This window comes from Aphelocoma coerulescens, chromosome 2 (genome assembly GCF_041296385.1).
Source record: "Aphelocoma coerulescens isolate FSJ_1873_10779 chromosome 2, UR_Acoe_1.0, whole genome shotgun sequence".
Taxonomy (NCBI): domain Eukaryota; kingdom Metazoa; phylum Chordata; class Aves; order Passeriformes; family Corvidae; genus Aphelocoma; species Aphelocoma coerulescens.
The window spans coordinates 94422714-94435072 of NC_091015.1; the positions used below are offsets into that span (position 1 = coordinate 94422714).

Here is a 12359-nt window from a genome sequence, read left to right on the forward strand (position 1 = left end):
CAAGATGTATCTGCTTGCCTGTGCCTGCACAAATGTATTCTTTCTCTTGGCCAAGTCTGACATAGTTATATAGATACATATGAAATGAATTAGGATTTTTTTTGCAATTCTGACAGACTGTGCTTCTCCTCGACTTTTGTACCTTCAAAGATGACAGACAGAAGGTGTAAATAGGCTTCCTTTTCGTAGCCACCATTCCGTGCTTGTTTTTCAGCTCTTCCTTTACTTGCCTTCTCCTCCATGTGGCAATTCATTGCAGGTACATCACTACAGGGGCAATAGTACTGCAATAAAAGGATATCTATTTGGAAAATTATCTCCTGGAAATTGAAATTAGCATAGTTGTTAATGTTGCAAGTTAACCATGCAGAAACTCAGAATCAGCAACTTAGGGTTTTCAAACATGCACTTATTTTCTTTTCCAAGGCATGACAGTCTGTCTACCTGACTGAATACTTCTCTTTTTCTTTTTCTTTTTTTTTTTTTTTTGGGTTTGTGGGGTTTTTTTGTTTTTTTTTTTTGCTTTGTTTTCAAAGAATATGCCCATCCCATAATGATGAAGTTGCCCCAGCCCCAGTGGAGTTCACCCCACGGATCTAAAAAACCTACTTGTTATTTAATGCAAACTTCTTTTTCAGTGTGGTGTCAGCTGGCAAAAATCCCAACTAGAATGAAGGGAAGAGATATAAATCAAGACAGAGCAGAAAAAATAATGGAAATGTAAAAACAGAGATTGTTTTAGGCATCACAAATGTAGAAACAATTGAAACCCTCTATTTATGAGTTATGGGAACAGTGCATTCAGCAGTGTGTTCTTCTCTTCTGTCAGGTCCAGACTAGCTTAGGTGGCCATTAACCAGATTAGCTTGGCAGTCAGTGTAGCAACTGCATTTGGCTCTCCATGGAGTCTGTAGGGTGATGGATAGGGAGGCAGGACTATTGTTTCCCATTTCTTTATGCTCATGTACTGTTTGTGTTCTTATGGCTGCAGAAGGCAAGGAAATAGAGTATTTTGCCCTACAAAATTAATTCCCTTCACTGAAAGTAATGACAGTGCTTTTATAACCTGGAAGTGTTATGTTCCAAAATAAATACACATTAAGTAAAGTTTCTTCTGTGGCTACATTCCTGCCCATTTCCATACTAGTAAAAACAACAAGGGGTGTTTTGACATCATCTCACACTTGAGCAGCAACAAGGGTGCTGTTTTTCCTGGGCTGCTGTAGTAGCTATTATTGTGCAATATACACACTGTGGTGCCTTGGAAACCCAATCTAAAGTCGTGTCCTGTTGTTCCAAGCACCCTACAGACTAATAGTAAGAATAAAAACCAAGGTCCTTACCACCTTTGACAGCTTGCAGTCTAGTTTTAAGACTGAGTGCAATGAGTAGATAAAACAGACAAATAGGTTTGGGAAGGCAAGAGTATAAAGCAGGTCCATAAATTAAAAGCAGAGGTCTCAGTTCATTGTCTTTCTAACTATATTATTTACTTGCTAAATGCCATTTGGATTTTCTTGCTTCCCCAAATTTACTCTTAAAATAGAGACTGGTTGTGATGCACATCTGCTCTAAAGTTTTTATCTACTACCACACATGCAGTGCTGTTGCATGGTCTGGCATTTTTACTTTTAGAAGATTTTCTGTTATTTTGATACGAGTGATGACAAAGCTTAATGGGTTTTTGCAGTGGCATGAGACTGAGTATTCTTGCATTAAATAGAGGGTTAAAACAGTCAGGAAATTCTGTAGGCACTTCAGTTATGTTAATTGAAGAGGCTGGCTTGCCTTCTTTCTGTATTGAATAGGCATTTCAGATACCTAAATTCATAGTTCATATAATAGAATTATAATGTTGGCTATAAGTAGTTGTGATTGTCTGTGAACATGGAGAGGAGAACTGGAATCTAATTTTTAGTTTTAATCTACTTTGCGTAATTGTTAAGAAATATTTTGCTTTCATTCAGTGGTGCTCATCACTTTGCTATTGTTCATACATTTAGTATGTGGTAACTTTTAAAATGCAAGTTCTTGAAATTAAAGGATGATGTTCATAATGTAAATGAGTCTATGTTATGCCTGGAGAGAAAATAAAGACCTTGAGTTGGATTCTTTTTCACACATAAATCTGTTCTGACTCTTTTGTAGATCTTTGCAGCAGCACAGTCTGATACTGGTTGGCTGTAGAAAAAGTAGATTCAGATATGGACCTGATCAAGTTCATGTAGTAAACTCTACAAAAGTTGGAGAGTTTGGGGGACAGGAATAGTAATTTGCTGCATTATGAGCTCCTTAATGAGCTCTTGAGAATCTAGGTAATGTATTTTATTCAGGTTATTTTGAGAACTATTGTAATGTATTCTCTTCAGTTGGGTTATTCAGTACTCAAAAATTAGTCCTGATTTTAATTATTTACAGATCTGCTCATTACCTATCCCAAAACTATGCCATGGAAGGTAGGGTTAAGGTCCAAGAGGAGGAGAGTATTTTAGAGCAGTGCTTGAAGTGTTTGTATCAGTCAGATTTCATGTGAAACTATAAACTGAAAATTCCTTGTTTTTAACAGTTCCTCCTCTCCCAAAAAATAATAAAAAGGACTGGAGCTCATTTTAGTTGTTAAAAAATTTACGGAATCAGAATCACAGAATCATTTAGGTAGGAAAAGAGCTCTGAGATCATCAAATCCAACCTATGACCTAACACCCCCATGTCAACTAGACCACGGCACTGAGCGCCACATCCAGTCTTTCCTTAAATACCTCCAGGGACAGTGACTCCTATGCCTCCCTGGGCAGTCCAGTCCAATGTTGCATCACACTTTCTGTGAAGAAATTCCTCCTAATGTCCTACCTAAAACTCCCTTGTTGCAGTTTAAGACAATGTCCTCTTGTCCTGTCACTGGCTGGATGGGAGAAGAGACCAATCCCCACCTGGCTGCAGCCTCCTTTCAGGTGGTTGTAGAGAGTGATAAGGTCACCCCTGAGCCTCCTTCTCTGCAGGCTAAACAACCCCAGCGCCCTCAGCCACTTCACATAAGACTTGTGCTCCAGGACCTTCATTAGATTTGTTGTCCTTCTCTGCACATGTATTCCCCATTATAATTTAATTATGTGCCTTATGTTATCTGTACAATGTGTTCATCTCCTGCGACAAGCCTAAATGAAAATTGTGAATGCAAAGAGTGCTGTCCAGGATCAAGCGCTCTTGCTTGGATGAACCTCTGTCACTGCTTTGATAACAATACAGCAAGAAAGAGTAAAAAAAAATATTTTATGGATGAAGGCTTTTTGCTCTCTAACATCTGGATGTTTTACACTTTTTCTTCTGCACAATCCTACTTTACACATCTGTCTTTCATTTAACCAGTGAAAGTCAGATATATCTCCTCTCCAACCTGGTGAGTGTGAGGGTGCTGTAAAGTGTTTCTCCTAAGATTTATGTGCAATGGTATCCTACCAGTTCTTCAGCTGCTTACACATTGCTGTGCAACACACTGTTTAGCCCTGACTGTAGAATGTATTTCTTCTAAATACAGTGAGAAGTTTGATAGGAGTTTGCCCCATTCTTTTCCTAAGCTTTTTGTGTACAAATGAACTTCTGTTCACACCCCTTATTCTGGGAAATAAAAAAATTAAGAGCCTAAAGAGGCTCCTTTATGAGTGTGCTGGTAGTTTTTCTAGGGACAGGGTTTTAGACTGTGAGATTTGGGTGTTGGAGTTTCTTCAGTGAGAGTATGCAGTCCTTTATTCTGGTTATGCTGGTTCTTTCTTGATTTTTCAATAGAAATCAGATGTATTGTTCATGCTATCCTTTCAGTGGTCTTCAGTGTAACAAAATATTAAGCATGTCAGATCTTGAACAAGAATAATATCCTAGATAAAGGAAGGAAATCTTCTAATCAGTCAATTGTCTGGCTTGAGGAAAAGGGCATGGGAAATTTGAGTTGTGAAGGGAGTTCTTTAGAAGGCTGGGCAGCGACAGACACCAATGCTTTGGCTTTAAAACATGTTAATTTTACTGATGAACTCTACAGTTACCTAGATCTCTATTACTCTGAAAGGTCTTCAAGCCCATGAAGAATCCCATTTTGGGATCTGGGGATCAAAATATAAAGCTAAAGTTTTAATTAAAACCCCACAGGTTTTCCCTTCAAAAATGTTACTTAATTGGATAAATCAATATGTATGGAGAGGGAAAAACCGTAAGACAGGAAATTCTTAGGATGGAAACAATTTAAACCAATTTTTTAGAAGAAATGTTCAAAATGCCTAAACCTAAAAATACTCTGAGGGGAGAAATAGGAGGATTTATATCTAAAAATGCCACAAGGGAACTTCTCTTGTGAAATTTCCCCCCAAAATAAATATTTTTCTGGCCAGATCTGGAGAGAGAGAGCTCATTACCCTATTATATATAAGCAAGAATCAGTCACAGTATGAAACACAGACAACATGCATTCCCTTTATACTTTACATCATGAAAGCACCTTTTATCCAAATTCCCCACATGAAAATCAGTCTTCAAAATCCTCCTGGAAACAAAATCAATATTATACTAATTTTTATAATGAGTAGAAAAATGTGCAAGAAGAGGAAAGACATTTTTATATATTCTAATGGAATGCTGTGCACAGATTGGTGGGCTAGCACTGCCTCTGGGCCAGTGTGGCATGTGCTGAAATGCAGAATTATGTCAGTTCACTCGCTCAGCTTAGAACTCCTTGTTGGTGCAAAACTTTTGATAAGCCAGTAAATATGTACTGCCTCTGAATGCAACCAGTTTCATATGAGCTAGCTCAACTGTTTTGCCAGGGTATTGCAGTTCCAGGATTATCTTCCCAAAATCTGGACCTCCTCTAAATGACTTGTCTAAATGCCAAAGTGACAGAAGTAGAATTGAACAGGTATCCTCCTGGCTGTTAACACATCCATTGCATAGCCACTCTTTCCTTATGCAGCATGAAAAAAGATTAGAATTACATCATTTTCTAGAAGTGCAAAACACAGGAGAAAAGGACCATCTAATACCAAGTCAGAGACTTTTACAATAATTTTTTCTGCTCCTAATTCCAGAGTAGTCTATAGGCAAGGATTTTGAAAGTCTTTGTTTCTAGATTTTTGTTTCTAGGCCTTGTTTTGTTTCCCTGTACCTAATATTAACCTATATGTATTGGAAACCAGCAAAAATCATGTCCATAATACAAAGGAGAGTCTGGATGAATTGGGAAGTTAATTGTGAGTATAATTGCCCTTCTGGTGGATAATGGCAATCGTAAGTCAAACAAGACAGCTTCTAACAGTTGGGTCAGGTTTTTAATTCTATGATCTAAATTATTAATGAGGATATTTTCATAAGCTTTCTGCATAAAAATTGACTTCATAACAGAGAGGTCAGCTGGTCTTGTCTTCTAGCTTTTATGATTCTCAGTGATAATCAGAAGCTGTTTTCCCACAAATGTATGCTGTTTTTATGCATCCTGACATACATACCAGACGTAGGTGGTCAACTACTTACAAGCTTTATGAAGCAAAAATTAATTCTGTAGGTTCTAGTTGAAAGCGTGATTTAATACCTTGGGAATCTTGAAAGCCATACTGAGTCAATTATGGAAAACCCAATGCAGGCTACTTTTCACAGTGTGGCTGCAGTCAGATGAAGTGGTATGATGCATAAAGAAAACAAGTGGATCAGTACAAGAATGCATAATACTGTAGTATAAATCAGTAGTGTTTCCACATCTGATAGATAGCTGCATTGAACACGATATATCTTGAGACTGATACAGTGTTAGTATAAGAGGACTTGAGACAAGTGGCGAGGTTGATTAGGACTGTAAAGATTTTTATAAGAGGAGAGTGAAAGGTTGAGATTATTTATGCAGAAGATGGGTTGAAAACTTCTATAACCTGTCTCCTAAAGCAAGATTTAAGAACCCATCCAGTATCATCAAATAGAATAAATTCAAAACAGATAAACAAGAATTTTGTTTTGTACCTGAAACACAAAGAAATGACAGAATTCAAGGTCACAAAGATGGAAATTTAAGATACTTCAGAAAGATATTTGGCACCCTTTTAAGTTAGAATTTTAAATAATAAACATATGAGGTTTTGAAGAAGATAAATCACTTTTAAAAAAAGAAGTGCCTGAGTCAAACAGTCAAACATATACTTCCACTATAATGGTTTATTGCATCTTCTTGGGATATGTTTTGGCTCACTGGCATTATGAATATTGAGTAAGAGTCAGGATATTGGACAAAATGGACAATTATTTATATTAATGGTGACAGTTTCCATTCCTTTGGCAATCTGAATTAATTTGTTATAATTTCTCTCTGCTCTGTTTGTCAAGAAAAAGGAATGAATGGCAGGTCTGATTTCCCTTTCTGTCCCCAGAAAGTAGATGTCATAGTTGCCTTTCAGAGATTCAAAGGGTCAAATGTTTTGAAGCCTCTTTCATTCACATTTCATGTATATGATCTATAAACAGGTCTCGGACTACAAAAAATATCTAATTCTGTGCTTCTGTTCTGGCATTTTGCTACTTTGATAAATGAGACATAGTATACTTTACAATTTCAAGGATTCTGAGCTGGAAGCACTTATTGGATGCATTTTATTCTAAAACCACTCGTACCCCGAAAATTTTTCTGCCTCTGAGTGTCTCAATTTCTGTATTGCAACAACTATTGAGAGTCTTACCGTGATAATACGAAGAACCTAATACATTTCTAAGAAGTTTTCTTTAAAAAAATTGACAAGAATGTCTCCTCCTCCTCCTCCAAATTACAGAATAAAAAATTCCAAACCTAAAATGTAACCCTTCTTGATCAGGACACTTGAATGCTGAGCCAGAATCTGAATTCTGAAACTACTTTTTCCTCTCCACAGAGACTAAAAACCTTAAATCCCATTTGTGTTAGCTGTCAAATTAGCAGGCTATGGCTGTGATTAAAACTGCCTAAAGAAAGAATTTCTGTTCTATGGGATTTTATGAGGAAAAAAGAAACAACATTTGGTTGTGGACTAAAAGGAATAAATACTGGAATTTCCCCCCTTGCCCTTCCCCCAAAATAACCCCCAAATTAATTAGAGTTAATTATAGTCTGTTAAAATCAGAGAATACTAATATTGAAAATGCAGGTCAAGCAGGTCAAGAGCAGGTTACTTAGTGCCATGTCCAGTCTGGTCTTGAGTTTCAGTTGTCTTCTTCACAGTGAAATTTATTTTCCTGGTATATGATATCAGAATTTCCCAGATACCAGCTGGTGCCTGTGGCAGCTTGTAGTTTCCCTGAGCAGGGATTTTGCTCCCTGATGCCACTAGGGTCCTTAGGTGCTGCCAGAGAGCTGCTCCTGCTGCCAGCAGGTTCTCTTTGTCCCCAGTGCCTGACATTAAGATGACTCCAAACAGGGTGGATCCCCTCCAGGTGCAGGTATGCACACACATCTGTGTTAAAAAGTACTGTTAGTCAGTGTTTTCCTCATTGTTGCCCCCAAGGAGCACCCCTACTAACCAGCTGCTCCTCAGCTGGATCCGGTATCCCTGCTCCCAGACTGAGAGGAGTGCCTGTCAGTCCAGCCAGAGATCCTTGTGGTCCTCCACACCCCATTCAGCTGTGGGAGACCACATCGCAGGCTTTGTTAAATCAGAATAAACAGCACATGCTGCTCATCCTTCATTCACCAAACCAGCCCTGTACTCATGCTGAGCTCTCAGGTGACACAGTACAAATATATCATGTTTATTCCCAGTCATTTCTTGGTTTTCATATCCTGGGTGTTATCTTCTGGAGAATTTGATGTGTGACCTTCCCAGGGACTGAGGGTGATTAACCTGTATTTACTTGGAGTAATGAGTGCAGAATTTGAGCTCTTTTGCTCAATGACCATGGTCAGAAGTTTGGCTTGTTTTCTGATTAATTTTTCTCCCTGTTTGCCTCACTTTTTGCCTAAAACTCTGTTAGAACAATGCAAAAGGTTGGGGATTAAACTCAGGAAAAAACTGTTTTAAGAGAAGGACAATTAATTTGAGGTTACTTGAGAACTTCCATACACATAGTTGTTTAAACATGGAACATGGAAATGCTGCTTAGAGTGATCTCAGTATGCAGAAGGAAGGTAAAAAGAAGCAAATCACAAGGGTTCATAAAATATAGCATGACATTGAGCACTATAATAAACAGGCTATTCAGTCTTGCTACAGTGCAAATACCTGTGGTAGTAAATCTGCCAGACACTGCTATGCTGTGAGAAAGGAAAGGTGAAGGACGTTCAGCTGGGCAGGGCCACAGGCAAGAGAATTTGATAAGAACCTGCACATACCTAGAAGGCATTAGGGGCTAAAATGGAGGCAAAATGATTTGTGTGATTCACAAGTGTCTGACAGAGAATGATAAAATAAAATTAAGGGAGAGACTATCAGGAAACTGATTGATTGGTGAGATGTTAATAAGCTGTGGACACACTCCCATGTGAATCTGAAGGACAGCCCATGAGCTCTGAAAACTGAATTGACTAACAAATATGAAAATTTTATCAGTCCCATATGAGCAGGGAAATGAAGGGAGTGATTTTATGAGAATCCATGTGCCTAGCAACTGTGATGCTGTTAGATGCTCTGAAGATGATCCATTGAAATTTCTGTGGAAAAGTTGCCACTGATTCCAGCCAAGGTAGATCAAGACCTTAGTTCTAATACACGACATGTTTGTCAAAGTAAATTTTCCAGGAACAAAGGTGGCAAGGCACAAGGAATGATTGTACCAGTGCAGGACCATAGGGAATACCTAGGGAAAATAGGTATTCAGTAAGCCATTAGCTGTGCACAGGAAGCTATAGCAGTGTGTTAACTGAATATCTGTTTTTTCTCATAAGAAGAGTTAATTAGTTAATTAGTTTTACTTGGAAGTGATGTGGTATGGGGCTATACTATTCCATTCAGGAGAATGTGCTAGTTTTATGTAGTTTGGTTTTATTAGAGCTAAGAGGCCGTTATGTTCTACATTTGACAATGTAGCACATGAAATTTCAATTTGATTTTCCTTGTTTGTCAAGAGGTTGTTTCTTTGTCTCACTTAGGTATTTCCCTTGCGGGAGCCTTGAGTGTGCGTGGAGCCCGCCTTGTTCTCACACAGATTGTGGCCTTTCTGATGAAGAGGTTCCACCACACAAGGCGAGACTGGAGAGGAAACCTGTCAAATGTGCTGCTGCCCGTCCTCTTTGTTGCACTGGCAATGGCCTTGTTTAGTGTGAAGCCTCTGGCTATCAATTATCCTTCTCTCAAGCTGACACCAAGACTTTACGACAATGCAGAATCCTTCTTTAGGTAAAGGGCTCATCCATCATCATCAATATCCAGTATTCTGGGACCTTTACCCTTGAGTTCTCATCTTTTAAAGAATGTTTGTATTCTAGAAAGAATGATAGGTTACTTTTGAGAATAGTTATGTGGGGTTTTTCTCAGATGTTTAGTACACTTTTATAGATTATTATGAAGGAAAGATAAAATTAGAAAACCTTTGAGCGAAGGATTTTCTGCAGGAAAGAGAAAAGACTTTGGAGAAGATTGAACTCAAATCAATACTGGCCATGACCATTTATATGTAAATGCACAAGTGTATTTGAACAAGCCTTTGCATGCTTCATTTTAAAAAATTGCTTAGGACTGAAGCTATTTTCTCAAAACAATTCTTTGGTTTAAAAATGCCACACATTATTAACAAAGCCTGCTGCCCTTCTGGCTCAGCTTAATTTCTAAATGTTCAGCTTTGAAACCAACTAGATTATTTATTTATTTATTTATTTATTCATTCATTCATTCATTCATTTATCTTTAGTGTACAATATCTATAGAATTAATTTTTATAGAGTGAATATCACATGCATGGGTCACTTTCTCTACTGTGCAAATGTACAGGTAAACATAACAAGATGCTGTTTGAACTTATAAATATAATATAAATTTATTTTATAAGCATAAAAAGTTTTAGCCTTGCTAACTGCTAGGAATAAATGATTATAAAGAGAATGATGCCCATGGGTGGATGTTGAGATTTGTTTAGCCATAATTGTAATGAATTTTCTTTACTTGTACACATAGAGTTTTTTGAAATTAGATTATTTTGGTATGTTTCTTATGCATGGATTTTATAGTCCCTTAATTTCCTGGAAAATATATAGGACCTTGAGCCTGAAGGTTAATAGAGCTAAACATATTAATATGTCTTTAATTATTTTCTTTTTTTTAAAATTTTTCTCTCCCCTTCACTCCTTATCCCTGTGGCCCACTTTGAACAGCACTGAAGATGATAACCTAGGAAACCTTTCTCAGGTTCTGCTGGGATATTTCTCTGATTGGGACCTCACATGCACGCATTCACAACTGGGGTAATTGTGACTAATGTAACTATTTCCTTAATTTTAGATATTGAACTTTTAGGTTTTTTTCTTTCTCTGTAATGGATTATTTTAGGCTTTTTTTTTGTCAGCATGGGGTTAGTGACAAATCTGTTCTGATAAATAAGCTGGCATCCAGGTAAAGACCATAAGTAGGCTTTACTGTTAAAAGGTCTGATCTATACAGCTTAATAGTCAGTGGCAGTAATCTGATTAATTTTACAATGATTTTGATCAAGTCTCGTGTCCATAGGAAGGATAAATAGACAATAAGGAAAATACTTGTTAGGAAGCATTCTAGATTTCCAAATTCAGGAATGCAGTGGTGACAATGCTTTAGTAAGTGCTGCAAATATGAGACATGAAGCTCATTTGATGCCTATAAAAATATTTTTAATAAATCAACTTTGATAAAAATGAGTAAAATTTGTATCACTTTAGACAGAGCTGCCACTGTGATCAAATGCTAAGAAGGTGTTCAGCATGCCAGATATGCTCATTACTCTCTGGATTTCTTCTGTTAAGTGATGTATTCCTTTCATTTGATAGCTATACTTTTATTACATTTATTCCCATTAGAAAAAATAATTCATGCTGGCAGATGGAATCTATGTCATCCCAGGATTCATGCGAATGTGTGTCTGAACAGGAGGTATGTAGTTTTTTATTTACTTATGTATGTAAAAAATATGTGTGTATATTATTTCTAATTCATTGGCTGCTCTTTTTGAAGGGCTAGTGAAAATGATGAGGAAATAAATCCTCACAGGTCCAGCCTTATTATGATTGGAGATTTACTTCTGTTTCAGCTAATGAAATAATACACAAATTTCTTGTTTATGTATATGAACACATATGTGCACTAGAAATGGCTATAGATTGATTTGAAATAACAGGAACAGAGACAGCCGAACTATTTTCAGCAGATAAAACTTACTTTAAATGTGTTACAGGACTCTGATTAAGAAAAATCATCATGTACAACAAGGTTAAAGTATAACACTTCCATAACATCTGGGACACTGCCTACTTTCAAAGGGAAGGTTGGGTGAACATAGCTGATGGAACCCACCAGGGAATCTACACATGAATGAGATTTAATTGTTAGAGTTTGCTTTTGGCTTGGATTTTGGGTTTGAAAATACATCAGGCTTGAGGACACGAAGGATTTTAAAAAACATAATGAATTTTTGACCTTCTTGACTAATGACTTTTCCTGCTGACTTGCTCTGGGTTGAGTAATAAAGAAGAGTATGAAACTGTGTCTGAGGTGACAAATGTACTTCTCCAAAAGGGAATATCCTACAAAAAAGTTTCTTTTGTTTATAAAGACATAATTATTTAGAACAAGAGTTGCATATGAAATATAGCAATACTGTTTTGGGAAAAATGAAAGGAGGAAACTAGTTTTTTTATTTTTCTGGGCAAGGAATAAGTTTGTCTTTAATACTAATGAGACTTACACCTAAAATACAAGAAGGTTGAATAAAATACAAATAGGAACTTACACAGGGAGAGGCCTATTAACCATGAAAACTGAAAGGAGAGAAGTTGCTTGACAATGGAGGCAGAACTGGTATCTGTGAGCTATGCATGAGCAATCTTTGAGAGTGAATTTTTAATTTCTGTAGGGTTGAGACATCAAAAAAGCATTAAAATTTTTCAGTTGGTTGACATAAAGTGCTTTGTAAAGCTTCTGAGGTAATTGAGTCTAATATCTGTCACCTTTCTTTGGTTGTGAAAATGTCCCACTGAATCATTAGAAGACATCTTCCTTTATTCTTTTCTTCAGCCCATCAATGAAATTTTTAGAAGCATATAACATTAATTAGAATTTTGATTTCATCTTGTATTTATCTGGTGCCTATTTTGTGTTCTCAGAAAAAGCAAATAAATAGCAGTCTTGCCTCTTTCATTGCTGCAAACATTCCTGAACTTGTATACAAGTTTAGATGTTTTC

General features: G+C 37.0%; 1 protein-coding gene across 1 annotated transcript in view; it reads left to right on the top strand.

Moving 5' to 3' along the window:
* The window catches only part of ABCA13 (ATP binding cassette subfamily A member 13), a 171411-nt gene that overhangs the window by 92086 nt on the left and 66966 nt on the right, over positions 1-12359 (top strand). The window contains exons 36-38 of the mRNA XM_069005904.1: positions 9083-9329; positions 10301-10390; positions 10979-11051. Coding sequence (XP_068862005.1) covers positions 9083-9329; positions 10301-10390; positions 10979-11051 — 410 coding nt within the window. The remainder of the gene's footprint in view (positions 1-9082; positions 9330-10300; positions 10391-10978; positions 11052-12359) is intronic.